Source organism: Scyliorhinus canicula, chromosome 1 (assembly GCF_902713615.1).
Source record: "Scyliorhinus canicula chromosome 1, sScyCan1.1, whole genome shotgun sequence".
NCBI classification, from domain to species: Eukaryota; Metazoa; Chordata; class Chondrichthyes; order Carcharhiniformes; family Scyliorhinidae; genus Scyliorhinus; species Scyliorhinus canicula.
Genome location: NC_052146.1, coordinates 64,250,959 through 64,275,663, shown reverse-complemented (window position 1 = coordinate 64,275,663; position 24,705 = coordinate 64,250,959). Strand labels below are relative to the sequence as shown.

Genomic DNA, 24,705 nt, shown 5'->3' with positions numbered 1-24,705 from the left:
ACCCAAAGCCTGAACTTTATTTCCAACCTGTTCCGCTTCTTCCTTTGAAGGAGGTCACTTGACTTTATTGTTCTGCGGCCGATCATTGGCTGCCCTGGAGTGTTTTCTTCAATTCTTCAGGGTAAAATCTACCCAATGAGGTTGTTGGCAGGTTATTTAACCAGGGGACTTGGGGCTGATCTTGATACTGTTCTCAACCAGTGTCCGCACAGTCACTGGGGCCCGTATTAGGAGATTAGAGAATCATAGAATTTTTATAGCACAGAAAGAGGCCATTCGGTCCATTGTGTTGGTGCTGGCTCTCTGAAAGAGCAATTCACCCAGGGCCATTACCCAGCCCTCTCCCTGTTGCACTGTCCATTCTTCCATTCCAGACGTAAATCCAGTTTCCTCTTGAAAGCCTCAGGTGAATCTGCCTGCACCACACATTCCAGATCCTATCCACTCGCTGCATGGAGAGGATTTTCCTCATTGCTTATATTGCTAATTACTTTAAATCTGTGCAGTAAGAAGTCTAACAACACCAGGTTAAAGTCCAACAGGTTTGTTTTGAATCACTAGCTTTCGGAGCACTGCTCCTTCCTCATGGGGATGAAGAAGTAGATTCCAGAAACATATATATAGACAAAGTCAAATATGTAAGATGATACTTTGAATGCGAGCATTTGCAGATAATTAAGTCTTTACAGATCCATAGATAGGGGTAATCCCAAGTTAAAGAGGTGTGAATTGTCTCAAGCCAGGACAGTTGGTAGGATTTCACAAGCCCAGGCCAGATGGTGGGGGGTGAATGTAATGCGACATGAATCCAGTGTCCCAGTTGAAGCCGTACTCATGCGTGCGGAACTTGGCTATAAGTTTCTGCTCGGCAATTCTGCGTTGTCGCGCAAGCCTTGGAGAACGCTTACCCGGAGATCAGAAGCTGAATGCCATTGATTGGACCTACCTCTTCATCCACCTGAGGAAGGAGCAGTGCTCTGAAAGCTAGTGATTCGAAACAAACCTGTTGGACTTTAACCTGCTGTTGTAAGACTTCTTACTGTGCTCACCCCAGTCCAACGCCGGCATCTCCACATCATTTAGATCTGTGCTCCTTGGTTCTCGATCCTTATATCAATGGTAACAGTTTTTTCCCTATCCCGTCTTCGCTCTGAGCTACCCAATACAACCAACTTGGGAAAACAAGTTGCATGCTATTTGTGTCGAACACTTTTATTCATAAGTAAGAGAAATATTCAAAATGGAAAAGCAATGCTATTTGGCTGACAACTAAACATCATCCTTGCTGGTAGTCAGGTATCTATTGGTTCCAAATGATGTGGGAAAGCTGTGGGCCACGGGATGGACAGGCCCAGTGACCAATGGCAGCGGAACATGGGGGCAGGAAGGTCATGTGATGAACCCCCATCCCTTCCCTTCCCAGAACAGATCCAATCAGAGCTGACAATCCTCCCAAAGTGCAAATTTCCCAGTCGAAGTCTCTAGGTGTTAATCAGCAAAAGGAAGCCGAGCTGGTTTTCCCACAGGGATTGTGTCGAATTGCACCATTCCTCACCGGGCTCAGAGCACCTAACTGAACCCACACCAGAGACTGAAGCTGTGAACTTCTTGGCCTTTGTAGCTCAGTATTACATTGATCAATAAACCACGTAGAATCATTGAAGTGTCACACACAGGCTGGAATTCTCCGGCCGTTAGGATTCTCTGCTCCCGCTGGCAGCGCCACCCTGCCCGTGGGTTACCCGGCTGTGTGGGTTGGCTTCATTGGGAAATCCCATTGAGAGGCTGTAGTATAGAATCCCGCTGTCAATGAACGGTGCGCCACCCAGAAATAGGCGGCTAGGGGACCAGAGAATCCAGCCCACTGGATAAAACCAACTTCCCTTGTCTTTTGGGTGTAAGACTTTATTGTGACATTCGTAGAAATATTTTCATTTATGTCGCACCTTATCACAACAGACAGTGCCACAAAGTGAAATACATTTGAATTAGAATAGCTGCTGCTGTGGCCAGCTCATTAGTAACCACCTCTGGAGGGGGAAATGGTTCGTTGGGCTGAGCTGGTGAAGGGAACGTGGATTTAAGTCTAAAGATCCTGGGGAGATGTGGGACAGATGAGTAATCCATGGGAAGGTATTCTTATCCATTATACTGAGCACATTAACTGATATCTTATAGGGGCTAGTGAAGGCATTTCTCAGGGAAACCAGGAGCTAGATCTAACCAGTCAGAGTAATACTACACTCCTGTATGCTTCACCCGATGCCGGTGTCTATGTATTTATATTGTGGACCTTGTGTTGTCCTATTATGTATTTTCTTTTTATTTTATTTTCTTTTCATATACTAACTGAGCTGTTTGACCTGCTCGCAGAAAAATACTTTTCACTGTACCTCGGTACATGTGACAATAAGCAAATCCAATCCAATCTAACATACTGAAGAAAAAAAACTGTGAACAAGTGCAGAAGAGATTGAAAGGTATAACTGCCTGCTCCATGTTGTCCTTGCTGACTGTGTTAAATGATCTGACATTGAAAAACAGATTGAAATCTTCTCTTTCCGGCGTCAGACTTTACAAGGCTGCATTTTCTCAAGCAAAATTAAATCAATCTTTCTTCATGCCACACGCTGCAAAATCCAACAGTTACGTTTTTGTATCAAACATTCCAGGCTCTAATTGAAAGCACTGGTTTGTTTCTGCTCTAATAGTGTGTTTTTTCGCTTAAGTGTAGGTGCAAATGTAAGCCAATCCCATAGGAATTAAAGATGGAGGCTCCACTTCTCATCTGATGGAAGAAGGCTTGAGGGGTTGGAACTGAGTGATAATGTGACCTTTGATAATCGTCACATGGTGTTACTGCACATTTTTAAAAGGTTTTGGATATGGCACAAAAACAGTTTCCTGATTTTCGCAAGGGGCAAATCACATAAGACAGGATAAATTGGGCAAGTTTTATAACATGTTAGGATGTCATTTTCTGCCTTTTGCAATGGATGTGAGTTCCACTCCGTGGAGGTATTTTGGTGGATTTAGCAAATCTTATATTTTTTTTACAGAAACATTGGCAGGAGAGGAGGCCAATTAAGTCAGCCCCTCATGTCTGTTTAGATCATGGGCATGACGAGGCCATTAAATTGCAGGAGGCCAGAATCGAGAACTGTGCCGGGCGCCGATCCATTTGCGATCGAATTGGCCCATTCCCATTGCCAAAATCAGGAGTTTGCCTGAGCATGGCAAGAAACCAATAATCACCACTTATACCCAATCTCCATACAATTAACGGGAGAGACCCCCGATCTAACCACCCCCCCCTTCGGATCTAACTGCGTCCCCAGCAAGTGGTCACGCGGGCGCAGATTAGGACTCATTTTTTAAATACGTAAAGCTGGTGGAAGGGCTGCTGCAGGGACCCAAGGAAGTGAGTAGCCATCTTCACTCACAGGCAAAGAGCCCAAGGGCACTGGGGTTGCTGCCCTGGAGCTCGGTTGGGGGGGGGGGGGGGGGGGGAGCATCCAGGACCGCAGCCTCGGTCAGGATGGGCCACCATTGAATATGGGGTGTGGTTGTGGGGGGCTGATGCGTTTGCGGAGTAGGTGGTTGGCTGCTCATGGCCTGAGATGGGTTAGATGGGTTTGGGCTCGGGGGGGGGGGGGGGGGGGGGAGATGGGTGCCTCAGCACCTCCAGGACCACCCCACCAACCACCCATAACTCTCACTGACCGTGGAGGCCTCTGGCCACGCGGCTGGATGCTTTGCCAATAGAGAGTTAGTACTCATAGTTACGTGAGCACTTCACAGTTCTCAACTGTTTCCTGTGGGTAGGCGTGCCATGTAGTATGTGGGGGTGATTGCCTAGCATCCCAATCAGACCGTGATGCCTGGACATTGCGGGAGACGCAACGGCTAACATCCGAACACCCAGGGGCTGGGCCGTCGCACCAGGCACATTTCCACAACCAGAGGGTGGGTGTGTGCATCGGGATGGGGCCTGCGTGTGGTCCAGGTAATGTTATGAGTGGGCATCTGGGGTACAGGGTCTGGGGTCCGGTGAGTTGGGGCTCCCGCTGTGGCCGGGGGTGCAAGGGCAGGGCGTTTGGGGGGGGGGGGGGAGAAATGCGGAAATGGAGGGTCCTGGGGTGGGGCACACTGCTGGTTGTCAGTCTCACATCATCTCCCAGTCCCTTACAGATGTTACACGGGATGGATAATATCTTGGACCCTGCGGAAGATGCCCTCATGGTGCTGTTGGCACGCCAGGCGGCCAGATGCTGGAAAAGGTGGCGGTAGCAGTGTTGACAGAGGCTTGAGGCGGCAGCCCATGTTCAGGGCCTCACCCTACAACCTGAGGACCAGCCGCCTGTTAGGCCAGGGAGGGCCTCAGAGGGGAAAACCCGCGACAACCCAAGGTGTACAGGCATCGCTGGTCTTTTGAACAGATGACGGACAACAAGGGGATGGTGCGGCATCTGTATCATGTCCTTGCGGAGTTGGCACCGCCTGGAGGAGGAGGATACGCACACCCGGGGTGGCCGTCAAGGTCACTGCAGCCCAGAACATTTACGCCTCAGGGTCATTCCAGAGCTCGAGCGAGTACTTGTGCGGCATCTCAAAAGCTACAGGTGCATCTGTGATGTCACGGATGCCTTGTTTGCCCGGGTAGAGAACTATATCGACTTTGAACATAGAACATAGAACACTACAGCGCAGTACGGGCCCTTCGGCCCTCGATGTTGCGCCGACCTGTGAAACCATCTGAAGCCTATCTGACCTACACTATTCCATTTTCATCCATATGTCTATCCAGTGACCACTTAAATGCCCTTAAAGTTGGCGAGTCTACTACTGTTGCAGGCAAGGCGTTCCACACCCCTACTACTCTCTGAGTAAAGAAACTGCCTCTGACATCTGTCCTATATCTCTCACCCCTCAATTTAAAGCTATGTCCCCTCGTGTTGGTCATCACCATCCGAGGAAAAAGACTCTCACTGTCCACTCTATCTAACCCTCTGACTATCTTATATGTCTCTATTAAGTCACCTCTCAGCCTTCTCCTCTCTAACGAAAACAACCTCAATTCCCTGAGCCTTTCCTCGTAAGACCTTCCCTCCATACCAGGCAACATCCTAGTAAATCTCCTCTGAACCCTTTCCAAAGCTTCCACATCCTTCCTATAATGTGGTGACCAGAACTGCACGCAGTACTCCAGGTGTGGCCGCACCAGAGTTATGTACAGCTGCAGCATGACCTTGTGGTTCCGAAACTCAATCCCCCTGCTTATAAAGGCTAGCACACCATATGCCTTCTTAACAGCCCTATTAACCTGGGTGGCAACTTTCAGGGATTTATGTACCTGGATGCCGAGATCTCTCTGTTCATCTACACTACCAAGAATCTTGCCATTAGCCCAGTACTCTGCATTCCTGTTACTCCTTCCAAAGTGAACCACCTCACACTTTTCCGCATTAAACTCCATCTGCCACCTCTCAGCCCAGCTCTGCAGCTTATCTATGTCCCTCTGTATCCTATAACATCCTTCAGCACTATCCACAACTCCACCGACCTTCGTGTCATCTGCAAATTTACTAACCCATCCTTCTACACCCTCTTCCAGGTCATTTATAAAAATTACAAACAGCAGTGGCCCCAAAACAGATCCTTGCGGTACACCACTAGTAACTGAACTCCAGGATGAACATTTGCCATCAACCACCACCCTCTGTCTTCTTTCAGCTAGCCAATTACTGATCCAAACCGCTAAATCACCTTCAATTCCATACTTCCTTATTTTCTGCAATAGCCTACCGTGGGGAACCTTATCAAACGCCTTACTGAAATCCATATACACCACATCAACAGCTTTACCCTGATCCACCTGTTTGGTCACCTTCTCAAAAAACTCAATAAGGTTTGTGAGACATGACCTACCCTTCACAAAACCGTGTTGAGTATCGCTAATCAACTTGTTCTTTTCAAGATGATTATAAACCCTATCTCTTATAACCTTTTCCAACATTTTACCCACAACCGAAGTAAGGCTCACAGGTCTATAATTACCAGGGTTGTCTCTACTCCCCTTCTTGAACAAGGGGACAACATTTGCTATCCTCCAGTCTTCCGGCACTATTCCTGTCGACAAAGACGACATAAAGATCAAGGACAAAGGCTCAGCAATCTCCTCCCTGGCTTCCCAGAGAATCCTAGGATAAATCCCATCTGGCCCAGGGGACTTGTCTATTTTGACATTTTCTAAAATTGCTAACACCTCCTCCTTTTGAACCTCAATTCCATCTAGCCTGGTCGACTGAACCTGAGTGTTCTCCTCGACAACATTGTCTTTCTCCAGTGTAAACACTGACGAAAAATATCCATTTAATGCTTCCCCTATCTCCTCTGATTCCACACACAACTTTCCACTACTATCCTTGATTGACCCCTAATCTTACTCGAGTCATTCTTTTGTTCCTGATATACCTATAGAAAGCCTTAGGGTTTTCCTTGATCCTATCCGCCAACGACTTTTCGTGTCCTCTCCTCGCTCTTCTTAACTCTCCCTTTAGGTCCTTCCTGGCTAACTTGTAACTCTCAAGTGCCCTAACTGAGCCTTCATGTCTCATCCTAACATAAGCCTTCTTCTTCCTCTTGACAAGTGCTTCAATTTCCTTAGTAAACCACGGCTCCCTTGCTCGACAACTTCCTCCCTGCCTGACAGGTACATACTTATCCAGGACACGCAGTAGCTGTTCCTTGAAAAAGCTCCACATTTCGATTGTACCCATCCCCTGCAGTTTCCTTCCCCATCCTATACCTCCTAAATCTTGCCGAATAGCATCATAATTGCCTTTCCCCCAGCTATAATTCTTGCCTTGCGGTATATACCTATCCCTGCCCATTGCTAAAGTAAACATAACCGAGTTGTGATCACTATCACCAAAGTGCTCACCTACATCTAAATCTAACACCTGGCCGGGTTCATTACCCAGTACCAAATCCAATGTGGCCTCGCCCCTTGTTGGCCTGTCTACATACTGTGTCAGAAAACCCTCCTGCACACACTGCACAAAAACTGACCCATCTATAGTACTCGAACTATAGTATTTCCAGTCAATATTTGGAAAGTTAAAGTCCCCCATAACAACTACCCTGTTACTCTCGCTCCTGTCAAGAATCATCTTTCCAATCCTTTCCTCTACATCTCTGGGACTATTCGGAGGTCTATAGACAACTCCCAACAGGGTGACCTCTCCTCTACTGTTCCTAACCTCGGCCCATACTGCCTCAGTAGACGAGTCCTCAAGCGTCCTTTCTACCGCCGTAATACTTTCCTTGATTAACAATGCCACACCCCCCCCTCTTTTACCATCTTCTCTGTTCTTACAGAAACATCTAAATCCTGGAACCTGCAACAACCATTCCTGTCCCTGCTCTACCCATGTCTCCGAAATCGCCACAACATCGAGATCCCAGGTACCAACCCATGCTGCAAGCTCACCCACCTTATTCCGGATGCTCCTGGCGTTGAAGTAGACACACTTCAAACCAGCGTCCTGCTTGCCGGTGCCCTCTTTCGAACTTTTAACCCTATCCCTGACCTCACTACTCTCAACATCCTGTACACTGGGTCTACAATTTAGGTTCCCATCCCCCTGCTGAATTAGTTTAAACCCCCCCGAAGAGCACCAGCAAATCTCCCTCCCAGGATATTGGTACCCCTCTGGTTCAGGTGAAGACCATCCTGTTTGTAGAGGTCCCACCTACCCCAGAATGAGCCCCAATTATCCAGGAAACCAAAACCCTCCCTCCTGCACCATCCCTGTAGCCACGTGTTCAACTCCTCTCTCTCCTTATTTCTTACTTCGCTAGCACGTGGCACGGGTAACAACCCAGAGATAACAACTCTGTTTGTTCTAGCTCTCAGCTTCCACCCTAGCTCCCTGAATTTCTGTCTCAAATCCCCATCTCTCTTCCTACCTATGTCGTTGGTACCTATGTGGACCACGACTTGGGGCTGCTCCCCCTCCCCCTTAAGGATCCCAAAAACACGATCAGAGACATCACGAACCCTGGCACCTGGGAGGCAACACACCAACCGTGAGTCTCTTTCGTTCCCACAGAACCTCCTGTCTGTTCCTCTAACTATGGAGTCCCCAATGACAAGTGCTCTGTTCCTCTTCTCCCTTCCCTTCTGAGCAACAGGGACAGACTCTGTGCCAGAGACCTGCGCCCTATTGCTTACCCCTGGTAAGTCGTCCCCCGCAACAGTATCCAAAACGGTATACTTGTTATAGAGGGGAACGACCACAGGGGATCCCTGCACTGCCTGCCGGTTCCCTCTGCCTCCCCTGACGGTAACCCATCTACTTTCTTCTTTTACCTGAGGTGTGACTACCTCCCTATAACTCCTCTCAATAACCTCCTCCGCCTCCCGAATGATCCGAAGTTCATCCAGCTCCAGCTCCAGGTCCCTAATGCGGCTCTCGAGGAGCTGGAGTTGGGTGCACTTCCCGCAGATGTAGTCAGAAGGGACACGAGAGGTGACCCTTTCCTCCCACATTCTGCAGGAGGAACATTCAACTGCCCTAGCCTCCATTCCCACTGAACTAACTTCCCAACTACTGAAAAATAAAAAAATAAAAAAAACTTGTTAGTTTAGCAATCCAACGGACAGAGCTTTTTTTTTGGTTAGAAGAGGAGGATGGGTGGGAGACACTACGTAAGTAGTGTTTCGGGTAAAGCTGTCACTCGAGAACAGCCCCTTCACAAACCACCTTCAACTTACGCTGACCGCACTGCACGTATGCAAATCTCCCCGGAACAGCCAATCAGAAGCTCTGCTCTGCTGCCCTCTGCTGGATGCTCACCTTCCGTCGAACTCCTCGGGTCACTGATGCAGGTGCACCTTCAACTTACGCTGACCGCACTGCACGTAGGTCATGGGTCAAGCCCAACAAGATGCCTGGGCAGCAGGATTCTCTGTCATCGCCGGCATGCCCCAGGTCCCGGGGGTAGTGGATGGCATGCATGTCGCTTTACGCACACCAGGCAATCTGGAAGTGCCCTACACCAACATCCCTGAACATCCAGCTCGTATGCGACCACCACATGAAGATCATGAACATGTGCGCATGCTTCCCAGGGCGTGTGCACATAGAACATACAGTGCAGAAGGAGGCCATTCAGCCCATCGCATCTGCACCGACCCACTTAAGCCCTCACTTCCACCCTATCCCCGTAACCCAATAACCCCTCCTTTGGTCACTAAGGGCAATTTATCATAGCCAATCCACCTAACCTGCACATCTTTGGACTGTGGGAGGAAACCGGAGCACCCGGAGGAAACCCACGCACACACGGGGAGAACGTGCAGAATCCGCACAGCAGTGACCCAGCAGGGAATTGAACCTGGGACCCTGGCGCTGTGAAGCCACAGTGCTAATAATTTGTGCTACCGTGCTGCACGACAGCTACATCCAGGGCAGTCGGTCATCCCCGGCCTTTTTGAGGACCACCCCAGGATGGCCAGTTGACTCTTGGAGGATAAGCGGTACCCGCTGAGGACCTGGTTAATGACGCCACGACTGAGGCCAGTGGCCAACGTGGAGACCCGATATAACGAGGCCCACGAGGCCACCCGGACTGTCATTGAACGGGGCATCAAATTGCTCAAAATGAAGTTCCAATGCCTCGATCACTATGGTGGTGCTCTCGGGTACATCTCCTGTGTCCTCCACAACCTGGCACAGCAGTGGGGCGATATGCTGAGGTGGAGGGGGAGATTCGGCCACCTCCGGGAAGGAGGAGGGCGATGAGGCGCCTGACCAGGAGAGGCAGGTGGTTGAGTCCAAGAATGACCTGCAGGACCAGCCAGAAGATGGGGGGACAGATGGCAGCAGCAAGGATCCAGCAAGCCCAAAGGGCCAGGAAAACCCTCATCCTCTTCACATAGGACACGGCCTCGTCCATCATTCCCTCTCCTCAGCCCCCTCTCCCCAAATCTCTGCACCCCCCCCCCCCCCCCCCCCCCCATTTCCACCCTCCCAGGGTCGGTGTAACATCACTTCAGGTTTATGGGGCTGTGCCGGCACTGTCAGTGGGTGACGGTTGAGGGCAGTGGGGTGATGATAACCTGCAGAGAGCTGAGTGCTGGAGCTCCTCGTTTAATGCCATAGTCTGACCCTGCTTGTCTGCTGAGTGCTCGCTCACACCCATCACCTGCACGTGGTGTGTCGAGGTGGAGTGGGAAGGGTTGGGGGGGAGCCCAGGACACCCATGAATGGGGAGACGGGTCATGGTGCTCGGCCTGCAATGCTGAACAAAGCTCCAGAGGCATCAGACCGATTGAGGCCACCAGACTTTAATGGTGAACAAATGTGTCCCCAACTGCCCCACTATCCCGATGGTGCTGTTGCACCATTTGAATCCGCAGTTGGATTCTGCAATACCTGCCAGAGAGATAGTTCACATTAACTTAAGGGAGGCTTGTATATGTCAGCTAAGGCATTCAAATTTGCTAAAACGTTTGGAGGAATCACTGAAGCTTGTAAGGATCAACATTACATCAGGGAGACTCTTAAACAACACAGCTTAAAGTACATTGCAAAGCCCAAATGCACTTTATCTCCGAATCAGGGAGGATTGGCAGACTAATGTCCTTGGGTGTCCTTGAACTGGGTGACCAGCGTCCTTGAATGAGCCAAGAGCACCAGCATTAAGGCCATGATCATCCAAAACCAACTCCGCTGGGCCAACCACGTGCTTCGGATGTCAGAGTCCCAACTGCCAAAGCAAACCACCTTCACCCAGCTCAAGGAAGGTCCCAAACAAGAGCAGGACATCGGAAATGCTTCAAAGACACATTGAAGACTTATCTCAAGAAATGTAACATAGACATCAATGTGTGGGAGAGTCTTGCTCAGAAGAGACCTACTTGGAGGAACATCCTGATTGAAGGGACGTTATTCTTCAAGGACACCCGACGGCAAGAGGAGGCCCGGAAAAGGAGCCTGAGAAAGGAATACCAGCGATCTGGAGTCCAAGGACTGATCCCACCTCCCGGAAACACCTGCCAAGTGTGCGGTCGAAGATATGGCTCTAGGATCGGGCTCATCAGCCACGCAAGGACTCACAGATCCCATGACCAGTAACACGGAGTTTCGTAAGTGGACAATCATACTCATTAGTGAGTGATCACTGAAGTTTACATAAACTCCATACCCATTCTATCCATTATATGTCCTTTAATGGAATTAACATCCTCACAACAAACCAAAGTTTAAAAATAATCTTTCTTTCACTTCGGTGACTCCAAACTCACTTTATACATTAAAGTACTTTTTAGTGGAATTAACAGCCCCATGACAATCCAAAGTATAAAAAATAAATTAGATATATCTTTCTTTCACTTCATGTGCATTTTAAACATATAAACGCTATCATATAACATTAACCCACCAAAAGAAATGGTCTCCGATGTCTCCTGCCTCTGCTCGATGATTCTGCACTGAAACAAAGTGCAAACAAAAAAGCGTTAAAACTTACCTAATGTCGGGGTAAGCGGGCCAAGTGAGCGCTGCCCCATTGATTTTCATGGGCCATTTCCCATTCATTTTCATTCAGTTGGTTCAATGCACGCGAGTTGATTGTTTAAACGTGGCGCTTTCAGCGCACATGCCTGTGGGTCGGGACGTCTGCAGGTGTGGGGGACAATTTCCATAAGCCCAATAACTGAATGGAGGTTACGGGCCTTTGTTTTTTTTAATCATTCTTGTAATGCTGTTCCAGCTTGGGTCACAGGAGGCGGATAGCAAAATACTGGTGAGCGAATGGGAACCAGATTTTGCGTAAATATCTTCAATTTTCTCTTTAAGCACTTTGCTTCAGTTTTGAACAGAGTTCTGTAGTGTATTATCTTTGTTACTGTGCTCACAAAGGACATGTGGTTTGTTTTCTGTGAGCTTCACTGTCCCCAAGGCAAGCTTAAATACCTGAAAATTGCCTTCCATTCTACCTTGCCTGAAAGTGAACAACCTAACTCCTGTATTCCCTGTGCCCCTGAATCACTGCTGCGCTAATGTGACTGATGGAGTTTGCATTGCCTTCTCAAGTAACTTGTTACAGCTTTTGTAAAAGAATAAGACGATAAATCACAGTACTTCAGTCCTCATTGAAGTGGGATCTGAGACTGCAATCTTATGTCTGAGGCACCTTGTGCATGGGGGTAGCTGGGTTGTGAGGTTAGGAACAGACAATCCAGAATTCCACGTTACCCACCTGTCAAGCTGCCTGTCGCACGGGAAGACAAGGCAGAACCGAGCTTGAGAGCACGCTGGCCTAATAGGGGTGGGTGGGGCACATGGTGGGAGTGATAGATAAGATAGGGGATTATGGTGAGGATGGGCAATAGTTTGTTGGGGAAGGGGAACTCAAGACAGATTGCAGGGAGGAGGGTGTGCGGTGGTTAGTATTGAACAGCTATGCAACTGTAGTGTACTTCACCCTCGCGCTCATGAGAGATCAGACAAAGACTCTTGGAGTTATGAACAAGGCCTTTATTACAGTTATAACTGGGCTGGTAGTGTATGCAGCTCGCACACCAGACAACTCGGCTTCCCGCCCTGTACAGACAATTATACTTCACATTAAGATACAGGAAATGAGCATATACCAATCTTTTGTTATTGATGCGACCATCAATTCACTCGAGACAGAGAATAGAAGTGAACAGAGGCTTTAATCAACCAGAACAGTGCCTGCTTGTGACTACTCTGCTATGAGAACTGCCTACAGGGCAGCTGCTCTTTATACCTCTCCTCAAGGGGGCGGAGCCCACAAGGGCACCAACATGATACAATCAGTGTAGTACAGTACGATGGACCATAGGTGGCGCCCACATGGGCAACAGCATGGTACAATGTAGTACAGTGGTGAATGGTTACTATAATACGTTCACCACATTCACCCCCTGTTAAAAAATTGAAGTCCGGCGGGGGTGAAGGGCTCAGAGGTTCAGTCTGTCCGGCGCCCAGATCATGCGCTGTGATCGCCGGAGCTCTGGTTTTGCAGCGGGCACGGGTGTCGAACCCGTCGGTGCGGGCATGGGTGGTGAACTCGTCGAAGCGACCTCCTGCCAGTGGGAAACTGGGAGATTCCTGAACCGTAAGGCCAGAAGGACGGCCTTCCATACCGTCGCGTTCTCCCTCTCCAGCTGTCCGTTTCCCCGGGGGTTGTAACTGGTAGTCATGCTCGAGGCACTGCCCTTACAGAGCAGGTACTGACGCAGTTCATCGCTCATGAACGAGGAGCCCCGGTCACTGTGAACGTACGTGGGGAAACCGAACAAGGTGAAGACACTATTTAGGGCCTTAATGACAGTGGCCGCGGTCATGTTGGGGCAGGGGATTGCGAAGGGGAAGTGGGAGAACTCGTTAACGGCGTTGAGGAAATACGTGTTGCGGTTGGTAGAGGGGAGGGGCCCTTTGAAGTTGATACTGAGGCGCTCAAAGAGCCGGGATGCCTTCACCAGGTGGGCCTTATCCGGTCGATAGAAGTGCGGCTTACACTCCGCGCAGATTTGGCTGTCCTTGGTCATGGCCATGACCTCCTCGGTGGAGGAGCCTTGATGTAGTGGAGAAGACGGGTGACCCCCGGGTGGCAGAGGTCATTGTGGATGGCCCGGAGTCAGTCACCTTGCGTGCTGGCACATGTGACACGGGACAGGGCATCTGGGGGCTCGTTGAGCTTCCCAGGGCGATATACTATATCGTAATTATAGGTGGAGAGTTCGATCCTCCACCTCAAGATCTTATCGTTCTTGATCTTGCCCCGCTGTGTATTGTCGAACATGAAGGCTACCGACTGTTGATCGGTGACGAGGGTAAACCTCCTACCGGCGAATTAGTGCCTCCAGTGCCGTACAGCTTCCACGATGGCTTGAGCTTCTTTTTCGACTGAGGAGTGTCGAATTTCGGAGGCGTTGAGGGTACGGGAGAAAAATGCTACTGGCCTGCCCGCCTGATTGAGGGTGGCTCCCTCTCCATCTGTCCGTTTCCCCGGGGATTGTAACTGGTAGTCCTGCTCGAGGCACTGCCCTTACCGAGCAGGTACTGACGCAGTTGGCGAGGTCGACCTCTGACGTGTCGCTCTCCACCTGGAAGGGGACGGACTCATCCACCGCACGCATCGCGGCCTTGGCAATATCTGCCTTGATGCGGCTGAAGGCCTGGCGGGCCTCAGCCGCCAGTGTGGAGATGGTAGCTTTGATCAGTGGGCGGGCTTTGTCCGCATAGTTGGGGACCCACTGGGTGTAATAGGAAAAGAACCCGAGGCACCATTTCAGGGCCTTGGGGCAGTGGGGAAGGGGGAGTTGCAGGAGGGGGCACATACAGACGGGGTCGGGTCCGAGAACTCCGTTTTCCACGACGTAGCCGAGGATGGCTAGTCTGGTTGTGCGGAAAACGCATTTCTCCTTGTTATAAGTGAGGTTGAGGGCTTGGGCGGTCTGGAGAAACTTCTGTAGGTTGGCGTCATGGTCCTGCTGATCATGGCCGCAGATGGTGACGTTGTCCAGGTACGGAAATGTGGCCCGCAGCCCGTACTGGTCCACCTTTCGGTCCATTGTTCTTTGGAATACCGAGACCCCGTTGGTGACACTGAAGGGGACCCGGAGGAAGTGGAAGAGGCGGCTGTCTGCCTCAAAGGCTGTGTAGTGGCAGTCCTCTGGGCGGATTGGGAGCTGGTGGAATGCGGACTTCAGATCCACCGTGGAGAACACCCGGGAGTGTGCGATCTGATTAATCATGTCCGCTATCCAGGGGAGGGGGATATGCATCGAGGACAGGACTTTTATCAGGTCCGAGGCCCAGTGACTCTTGGGGGAAGGGATCATCGAGGCCAGTAATAGCCCCTGGAGAGCTCAGGTGGTGGTCGTCAGGAACGGGGAAAAGAACCGGATGGTTGTAGACTACAGCCAAACCATCGATGCATATCCCCCTCCCCTGGATAGCGGACATGATTAATCAGATCGCACACTCCCGGGTGTTCTCCACGGTGGATCTGAAGTCCGCATACCACCAGCTCCCAATCCGCCCAGAGGACTGCCACTACACAGCTGATTCCATAGCGATGTTGTAGTTGATTAAATTGATGCGACCATCAATTCATGTAAGACAGAGAGTTGAAGTGAACAGTGGCTTTAATCAACCAGAACAGTGCCTGCCTGTGACTGCTCTGCTATGAGAGCTGCCTACTGGGCAGCTGCTCTTTATTCCTCCCCTCAAGTGGGCGGAGCCAGGGGCGGAGCCCACAAGGACACCAACATGATACAATCAGTGTAATACAGTACAATGGTCCATAGGTGGAGCCCACATGGGCAACAGCGTGGTACAATGTAGTACAGTGGTGGTGAATGGTTACTATAATACGTTCACCATAGTTAATAGTTATCTATGTCCAATCATGAGTATCAATTAGGTTTACATCATACATAGGATGAATAATTAACCAATCACATCAAAGGTCCGTGTGCTTAATTAAACTATCCAATCAATACAAAGGTACATATGTATATGTTGTGCTGCAGTTATTTATCACTGGCTCCCCATGAAAGTAAAGTAATCATAGTCCCAGATGATCATAGGCTGCTTTTCCTACTTGAGAGGGAGAGCTGACTGGTGGTGATTTAACCTGAGGATCGCCACAACTCAGACGAGGGGCATGGTTGAGAAGGCGGGGCCTTCAAGAAGGACGTCAGCTGGTGCAGGAATTGAATTCACGCTGTTGGCTTTACTTCTGCGTCACAAACCAGCTCTTCAGCCAACTGAGCTAAACCAGCCCATTGTCAAGAATGTGGCTATCACTCACATACTTGTCTGACTTTTCCCAAGGTAAAAATGGCCTGCTGCAGTAACAATTCTGGATGTTTATGTCTCCTTCCAGATAGCTTGGTATCGCTGAAAGATCCTCAATTGTTCCCTTGCTATTCTTGATAAAGACCTTCTGCAGGCTTATCTTTCCTGGCCCCATCACCAGCGAGATGTGTCCTTGGGCATGCTTCGTCAAGCTAACAGCTTCAGCTGAACAGCTTGTGTGCGTAATACAGATCGATATAGAAGAGCTTTAACCCCTTCAGTACTTAATTGAAAATTAACATTTTTTTAACCTAATTTCAAATTAAATCCATGGTAATAATTTTTTCCCTCCGAGGGGTGTTTTAATGGGTTGTTCATTGCGCTCGGAGGAAGCAGTCCAGCTCCTCCTGGCTCATGCAGATCCAGTTGGCCATTAGGAAGGCAAATGCAGGGCAGCACGGTGGTGCAGTGGGTAGCACTGCTGCCTCATGGCGCCGAGATCACAGGTTCGATCCCGGCTCTGGGTCACTATCCCTGTGGAGTTTGCACATTCTCCCCGTCCTTTGCGTGGGTTTCACCCCCACAACCCAAAGATGTGTAGGGTAGGTGGATTGGCCCTTAATTGAAAAAAATGAATTGGGTACTCTAAATTTATAATAAAATAAAAGGAAGGCAAATGCAATGTCAGCATTCATGTCGAGAGGGCTAGAATATAAGAGCAGGGATGTCCTTCTGAGGCTGTATAAGGTTCTGGTCAGACCACATGTCTCTTTGCATGACCCCCCCTCCCCCCCCACCTTACTCTACTGACAATGAACAGGTGGTGAAACAAGTTGGTGAACAGCTTCCATGTCCTGTGAAACCCACCAATGGCAAATTTTATTTTCTCCAGCCTGAGAAATTCTGGCAGGTCAAACAGCCAGTCTGCCAATCACCAGCTGAGCAAGATTGTCCATTGGGCAATCAAGGAGGCAAAGGCTAGGGCGTCTGCCTCCTCCCCATGAAGAGCTCTGGCTCATCATATAACCCGGATCGCGAGCGGCCTTCGCCATGTAGCATGGCGCGGCCATTTCTTCTGCTGTAAAATGCCACCGTTCCCACGCCGGCGTGGGGACATAGCCCCAGAATATCGGAGAATCCAGCCCCCTGTGTTAGGAGGACCCTCCATTCATTTATCGGGGGGGGGGGGGGGGGGGGGGGGGGGGTAGTGGCCCACCCCCTTCAGGTGTGGCCGAATCCTCATCGCCCTGCGTGTTCGTCATCGCCTCAATCTTCTTCTCCAGACTGTTGCTGATTCTGCCTATCTTTCGGCTCCCCAGATGGTTGCCTGATATGTCTCGCTCATTGTGGTGGTGTTGGAGGAGAATGTTGTTTTTTCAGGTTTAGTGGCTCAAAGTGTCTAATTTCAAGTTTCCAGGATGAGACCTTCACATGTCTGCTTAGCACATCCCCATCACCGGAAATCTCCCACTGTGTGTCTTTAAGACTGAGGTAGATATGTTCTTGAATAATAAGGGGACCAGGGGTTATGGGGAGAAGGCAGAAGAATGGGGATGAGAAACATATCAGCCATGATTGAATGGTGGAGCAGACTCGTTGGGCCAAGTGGCCGAATTCTGCTCCTATATCCTATGGTCTTATGGTTTTACAGCTTTATAAGTTATTCTGGAAGATCGCAAGGTTCAGGAATTAAGCTTACAACTATTAATAATAATGACAAATTATATTTAAGAATGCACTTTCAGCAATATGAATTCACCAAAGAATTTACGTTTACAGGTTTCAAGGTCAATGGGGGAGCCAACGGGTGATCAATTCTCATTGAATTTGGAGATATCTCTGCTAATGCTCTGGGAGAATCTGAATGTTTCTACATTACCTGATCCACATTTATCATTCAACAGTGGTTTGTCTGTCCTGACCTACTCCCTTGCTTGATTATTTTCCATTTCCTTTTCCCAAACTGGATCTAATAAAGACAGTTGACTGGATTCCCTGTTCCTGAGACTAAGTGTTGGCCCCGGGGCAGCATTCGTGGACTTCTACGACAGCAAAACTGGCACCGCACCTGGACCTATTTAGCAACCATTGAGGGTCTAGCACCAGACTCACGTGGAACACGATCGATTCCAATGAGAAACAGTCCATGATTGACACTCGGGAGGCTGACACGTTGCAGCCGCAAATAATACTTCACTCCCCACACACACCATCCCAGCCAAAAGGATGGCACTGGTTGCGCTGGACACACCCAGCCGCTGGGGCCAGAGGGCACCTATGGGGGTGGCCTGGGGTGACAGCCATACGACCTGTGGCCCTAAGTTCACAGTGGACAGTCAGCGACGTGCGCAGGTGCATGGCTTACAGGCTGCGGCAAGGTGTGCTCCGTGCCCATCCACCCTGACCCCACAGACTACCTCCTGGCCACCCCCACTACTGCACCCGGCCCTGGCAGAAGCTTCCCAGCCAGCGGCAAACTATAGCGATGTTGGATACTTTCTGTACTCCCTCTCCCTCAGCAGCCACGGTGCCTATTTCAGAATTGTTAAAAGCATAAGTGAATTCATCAGGAATTCACCCCAGTGGAGGCAGAGAATCACGGAGGACCCGGAGAACCCTGGGTCAGGCCACTAATGATATGCCAACGGCGTTTACTGTAGCGTTAGCATCTCCTAATAAAGCGCTTCGTTTGTTTGAACCTCTTAGGCCTGCAGACTTAATTTAAAAAAAAAAGAATTTTTATTCAAATTTTCACAAAATATCAATAACAGAAAATACTAAAGACAGAAAGAACAACCCCCCCCCCCCCCCCCGCTGTATACAAAACAGAAGAAATAAATTATTGCCCGACATTAGCAAAAAACAAATATACACGTCCCTTCAGCCCAAAACAAAGGGACGTTCCCCCCCCCTCCCCCCGGGTTGCTGCTGCTGCTGGCCTTCTCCTATCGTTCTGCCAGGAAATCCAGGAATGGTTGCCACCTCCTGAAGAACCCCTGCCCTGACCCCCTTAGGGAAAATTTCACCTTCTCCAATTTAATGAACCCCACCATATCATTGATCCAGGCCTCCACGCTTGGGGGCCTCGCATCCTTCCACTGAAGAAGAATCCTCCGCCGTGCTACTAGGGACGCAAAGGCCAGAATGCCGGCCTCTTTCGCCTCCTGCACTCCCGGCTCCTCTGCAACCCCAAATATTGCAAGCCCCCAGCCCGGTTTGATCCTGGATCCTACCACCCTCAACACGGTCCTTGCTATGCCCTTCCAAAATTCCCCCAGCGCTGGGCATGCCCAGAACATATGGGCATGGTTTGCTGGGCTCCCTGAGCACCTAATACACCTGTCCTCACTCCCAAAGAACCGCCTCATCCTTGTCCCAGTCATGTGAGCCCTATGCAGCACCTTAAACTGTATGAGGCTAAGCCTCGCACAAGAAGATGAGGAGTTCACCCTTCCTAGGACGTCCGCCCACGTCCCCTCCTCAATCTCCTCACCCAGCTCCTCCTCCCATTTATCCTTCAGCTCCTCCACCGAGGCCTCGTCTACCTCCTGCATCACTTGGCACGTTGCCGAGATCCTCCCCCCTCCAACCCACACCCCCGAGAGCACCCTGTCCTGGACCCCACGCGGCGGCAACAGAGGAAACTCCGCCACCTGCTGCCTGACAAACGCCCTTACCTGCATGTACCTAAAGGTGTTCCCCGCGGGGAGCCCGAACTTCCCTTCCAGCTCACCCAGGCTCGCAAACTTCCCGTCTACAAACAGGTCCCTCAACCTCCTGATACCTGTGATGCACCATCGATTGCACGCGAGGCGAGTGATTTACCAATGTCAGGCTTTAATTAACTAGAACACAGCCTGGCGATCGTCTACAGTGGAAAAGAACGATCGTCAGGCTTCTGAGCATTTATACCTCGTTGGTAGAGGCGTGGTTAACTCAGCCTCTCGGCCAATCGGTCGAGAGGCACATGACCGACCAGGGCCAATGGTAAGCCGACGTTCTGGCCCAATGGCAGACGAGTATGCAGATCATATCATCACAACCTGCCCTGTGCCAACTCAGGAACCCGCCATCAATTCTCCCCGGGACAAACCGGTGGTTCCCCCGTATCGGGGACCTCATCGAGGCCCCCACCTTACCCCTGTGCCGTCTCCATTGCCCCCAAATTTTGAGGGTAGCCGCCACCACCGGGCTCGTGGTATACCTCGTTGGAGGGAGCGGCAGCGGTGCCGTTACCAGCGCCTTCAGGCTCGTGCCCACACAGGACGCCATCTCCATCCTCTTCCATGCTGCCCCTTCCCCGTCCATTACCCACTTACGCACCATCGCTGCGTTGGCAGCCCAATACTATCCACAGAGGTTGGGCAGCGCCAGCCCCCCCTATCCCTACCCCGCTCCAAGAACACCCTTCTCACCCTCGGTGCAGACTTAATTTGAAAACCACATCAGTGATTTTCTAACTCAGCCAGCCGAGGCATTTCTGATGGGCTACGGCCAGCACCCAATTCCAGAAAGCCTGTGCACTTGTCTACTCATTTAACTTTTGCTCGTGAAACATGTCAAAATGCTTTACAGCCAATGAATTACTTTTGAAATGTAGTCACTTTATAATGACAGCCAATTTGTGCACAGTAAGCTCCCACAAAGAGCAAAATGATAATGATCAATTAATTTTTAAAAAAGAGTCATCTCTTTAATGGCCAGTGAAAATATTGATACGTCCGCAGAATGATAGTGCCGTGTCCTTTGTAAAATGTCCCCCTGGTTTTAAAAGGAGCTGTTTATTTTATCCAGTAGGGGCTCACGTGAGAGAGTCAAATCTGACGGTGGTTCAGGATGGTAGACTGGAGTTGGTGGGTCACCCTGCGTGATCCAAGAGACATCTGGATGAAGCACCCCACACTAATTCTGAATGAACTTGCCTTCTATGTTGTCGCCCTCTTGAGCCTGAAGCACGCAGTTCGAAATGGAGGAAGGTAAACAAAATATGCATGATTTTTCTGCAGAAGGCTTTATCTGTGACTGAATTGAATCTAAAAGCAACAGCAACTGTTGTGTTCCGCGATCTTGTCTTGCAATGATTCTACAGAACTGCTGGCGACTTAACCAGAACGATGATTCATTAACGTACAGGTGGTAAGGTAACGATCAGATACAGACCAAGTTATCATACAGTTACATTCAACTCTCCTGGAACTACCCCCATGTATGAAATACAATCTTCTATTGGTAACCGGATGTCACCTGACTTGTATCTGACGCCACCTGCTGGTAGGAGGTCACACTGCTGAGTATATGGCCACCTGCTGGTAGGAGGTCACAACTGCTGAGTATATGGCCACCTGCTGGTGGGAGGTCACAACTGCTGAGTACATGTAATATTATCTGCAGGCATGTCACCACAGCAACCACATCTCTGTAAAGCTACAAGTATGAGATTAACAAAAAGGAATGAATTTTCTAGCCCCTGGTTCATGATTTATAGCAGCCATTGAAAAGATCATGATGATTACTCGAGTTAGGCCTGTCCAAGTGTTGGGTTCTATAAGAGGAGAAATCAGGTTATTAAAATTTTGCTCTGCTCCAAGTTAAAGTCCTCTGTCCTAAACTATGGATCACTTCTCTGGTGTGAGGCATTGATCTATGTTCACTTTCTGCCTGAATTGCTCTGAGTTGGTTGGTATGGAATTCACAGGAGTGATGTGGCTTGACTTAACCTTTTGTTTCCTCCTTGTCCCAGGCAGATGACTCATTCAATCACTCACTGATTGTACCCCTCCCTCTCTGAGAGCACCAATTTGCTACAGTTTGTTCTATTGGCACCTTTTCTACGCCTTGACCTCCTTCATGTTCGCCACTAAACATGGATGACTGAGTGTCAAGCAGGCTATTTGACTGAGCAACTGTGGTGGTGGAGTGGGGTGTGGTGGGGCAGTGTGAGGTTGCAGCTGGTTCATACCTGCGTCTACAAATCCTGCGGGGGTCATTACTGTTGATATTCCCCAAGCAAACAAGGGGAAAGTGAGATCAATTGTGTAGACAGAAACATGGTCGTAGAATCCCTACAGTGCAGAAGGAGGCCAATCAGCCCATCGAGTCTGTACCGACCCTCTGAAAGAATACTCCACCCAAGCCCACTCACCCTATGCCAGTAACCCCTTAACCTAACCTACACAACTTTGGACACAAAGGGGCAATTTAGCATGGCCATTCCACCTAACCTGACTGTGGGGGGGAAACCGGAGCACTCGGAGGAAACCCACACAGACATGGGGAGAACGTTTACACCCCTCACATACAGTCACCCAAGTGTGCATTGAACCGGGTGCCTGGTACTGTGAGGTAGCAGTGCTAACCACTGTGCCACCACGCAGAGGATGTAGCAACCCTACCCAGCGGAGGTGGTGTCATTCTGTACGAACCAGGATACAAACCCGATAACTCCCTCCTGTGTATCTCATTAATGACAGTGGTACAGCAAATGCTTTTACTCATTAAGCTATGAGGGGAGCACAATATATTTTCACAATATAGGGCAGGTTCACTGACCTTCCATGGCCAATTAGGAGCTGCCCTCAAAAATGGTTGAATGAAGGGCTAAAACCTGTGCAGTCCCAATTCTCTGACTGTCAGACGGGAACATGCAATTGGTGAATTTACTTTTTATATGCTTCAATTTCTACTTCCAACCTCTTGTAATGTTTTGACAAGATGTCTGTGTTGGCTCTGTGATAGTGTTGAGATGCCCTGAGGCTGTGTAAGGTACTATATAAACGCAACATTTAACCTTTTTATCTGAATAAATGATTGAAAAAGTGGTTAAAAGGGCACATGGGATTTTGGGCTTTATAAACAGAAGCATAGATCAGGAATTACTGGCCCTGAAATGGTAGAACCTGCCATGGGGGTTGCTGCAGGCCCGAAAAAATTCCTTTGGCGGAACTGGAAGATCCCAGTGGCGGGCAGGGCTGGAAAATTCCAGCCTCAGATTGCAAAAGCAAGGAAGCTATGATGTGCCTTTATAAAACACTAGTTTGGCGTCAACTACAGTTATAGGCGGAATTTTCCAACCGTTCCTGCCGGCGGGATTTTCCGGTTCGGCTGACGGCAAACCCCTCGCTGCAGGTTCCCCAGCAGTTTGGGCGAACAACAGGAAACCCCATTGGCAATGATGGGGCTGGAAGATCCCGCCACCGGTCAATGGCGCACTGCCTTCTTCACCGTGGGTTTTCTGGCGGGGGAGAGGGGCGAAAATCCTGCCGATTGTGTCTAATCCTGGGCACCAGACCTTTGGAAAGATGTGATGCCTTCAGAGTGGGTGCAGCAAAATATTCAGAGAATGGTCCCATAGATACTGAGAGAGTTCAATGATGTTGATGGGTAAGAGAAGTTGGGACTGTTCCTCTTTGAGCTGGGAATGTGGAGAGGAGATCTGATAGAAGTGTTCAAAATCATGAGGGGTCTCGGTAGAGTCAATAGGTAGAAATTCTTATCATTGACAGAAGAATTGAGAACCAGAAGTTACCATTTTACGGAGATTGGCAAAAGAACGAAAGGCAACATAAAGAAACCTTTTTCACACAGCAAGTAATTAGGATCTGGAACATATTGTTTGAGCATGTGGTGGAGACAGATTCACACAGTGAGTGGTTAGGATCTGGAATGTACTGTCTGTGAGTGTGGTGGAGACAGATTCACACAGTGAGTGGTTAGGATCTGGAATGTACTGTCTGAGAGTGTGGTGGAGACAGATTCACACAGTGAGTGGTTTGGATCTGGAATGCACTGTTTGAGCGTGTGGTGGAGGCTTATTCACACAGCAAGTGGTTCGGATCTGGAATGTACTGTCTGTGAGTGTGGTGGAGGCTTATTCACACAGCGAGTGGTTCGGATCTGGAATGTACTGTCTGAGTGTGGTGGAGACAGATTCACACAACGAGTGGTTAGGATCTGGAATGCACTGTCTGAGAGTGTGGTGAGGCTTATTCACACAGCGAGTGGTTAGGATCTGGAATGTACTGTCTGAGAGTGTGGTGGAGACAAATTCACACAGCAAGTGGTTCAGATCTGGACTGCACTGTCTGAGAGTGTGGTGGAGGCTTATTCACACAGCGAGTGGTTAGGATCTGGAATGTACTGTCTGAGAGTGTGGTGGAGACAAATTCACACAGCAAGTGGTTCAGATCTGGACTGCACTGTCTGAGAGTGTGGTGGACACAGATTCACACAGTGAGTGGTTCGGATCTGCACTGCACTGTCTGAGAGTGTGGTGGAGACAGATTCACACAGTGAGTGGTTCGGATCTGCACTGCACTGTCTGAGAGTGTGGTGGAGGCAGTTTCAATCATGGCTTTCAAAAATAAATTTGGCAATAATTTGCAGGGTTATGGAGAAAGGATATGGGAGAAGCTGAAGCTGGCATGGTCTGGATGGACTAAATGGCCTCCTTTTGTATTGTATTCATCACAGTGGCACAGTGGTTAGCACTGTTGCCTCACAACGCCAGGGTCCCGGGTTCGATTCCTGGCTTGGGTCACTGTCTGTGCGGAGTCAGCACGTTCTCCCCGTGTCTGAGTGGGTTTCCTCCGGGTGCTCCGGTTTGCTCCAATAGTCCAAAGATATGCAGGTTAGGTGGATCGGCCGTGCTAAATTGCCCTCAGTGTCCTTTAGGTTCGACAGAGTTACAAGGGTAGGGTGTTCTTTCAGTAGGTCGGTGCAGACTTGATGGGCTAAGTAGCCTCCTTCTGCATTGTAGGCATTCTATGATTCTATAAGAGAAGTGAAGAGGTTCAAGGGGGAAGCTCCAAAGCTTAGGGACCAGGCAGCTGAAGGCATGGATGCTCATGCTGAAGTGATTCAA

The 24,705-nt window shown here is 49.6% G+C and overlaps 1 protein-coding gene across 2 annotated transcripts in view; it reads left to right on the top strand.

Moving 5' to 3' along the window:
• The window catches only part of cabp1a (calcium binding protein 1a), a 455,099-nt gene that overhangs the window by 62,930 nt on the left and 367,464 nt on the right, over window positions 1-24,705 (top strand). The window contains exon 2 of one of the 2 annotated variants that reach the window (XM_038791690.1): window positions 20,640-20,821. In XM_038791690.1, the coding sequence (XP_038647618.1) occupies window positions 20,682-20,821 (140 nt within the window). In that variant the 5' untranslated portion in view covers window positions 20,640-20,681. Of the gene's footprint in view, window positions 1-20,639; window positions 20,822-24,705 lie in introns of those variants that run through there. The other variant, XM_038791698.1, reaches the window with a different exon arrangement.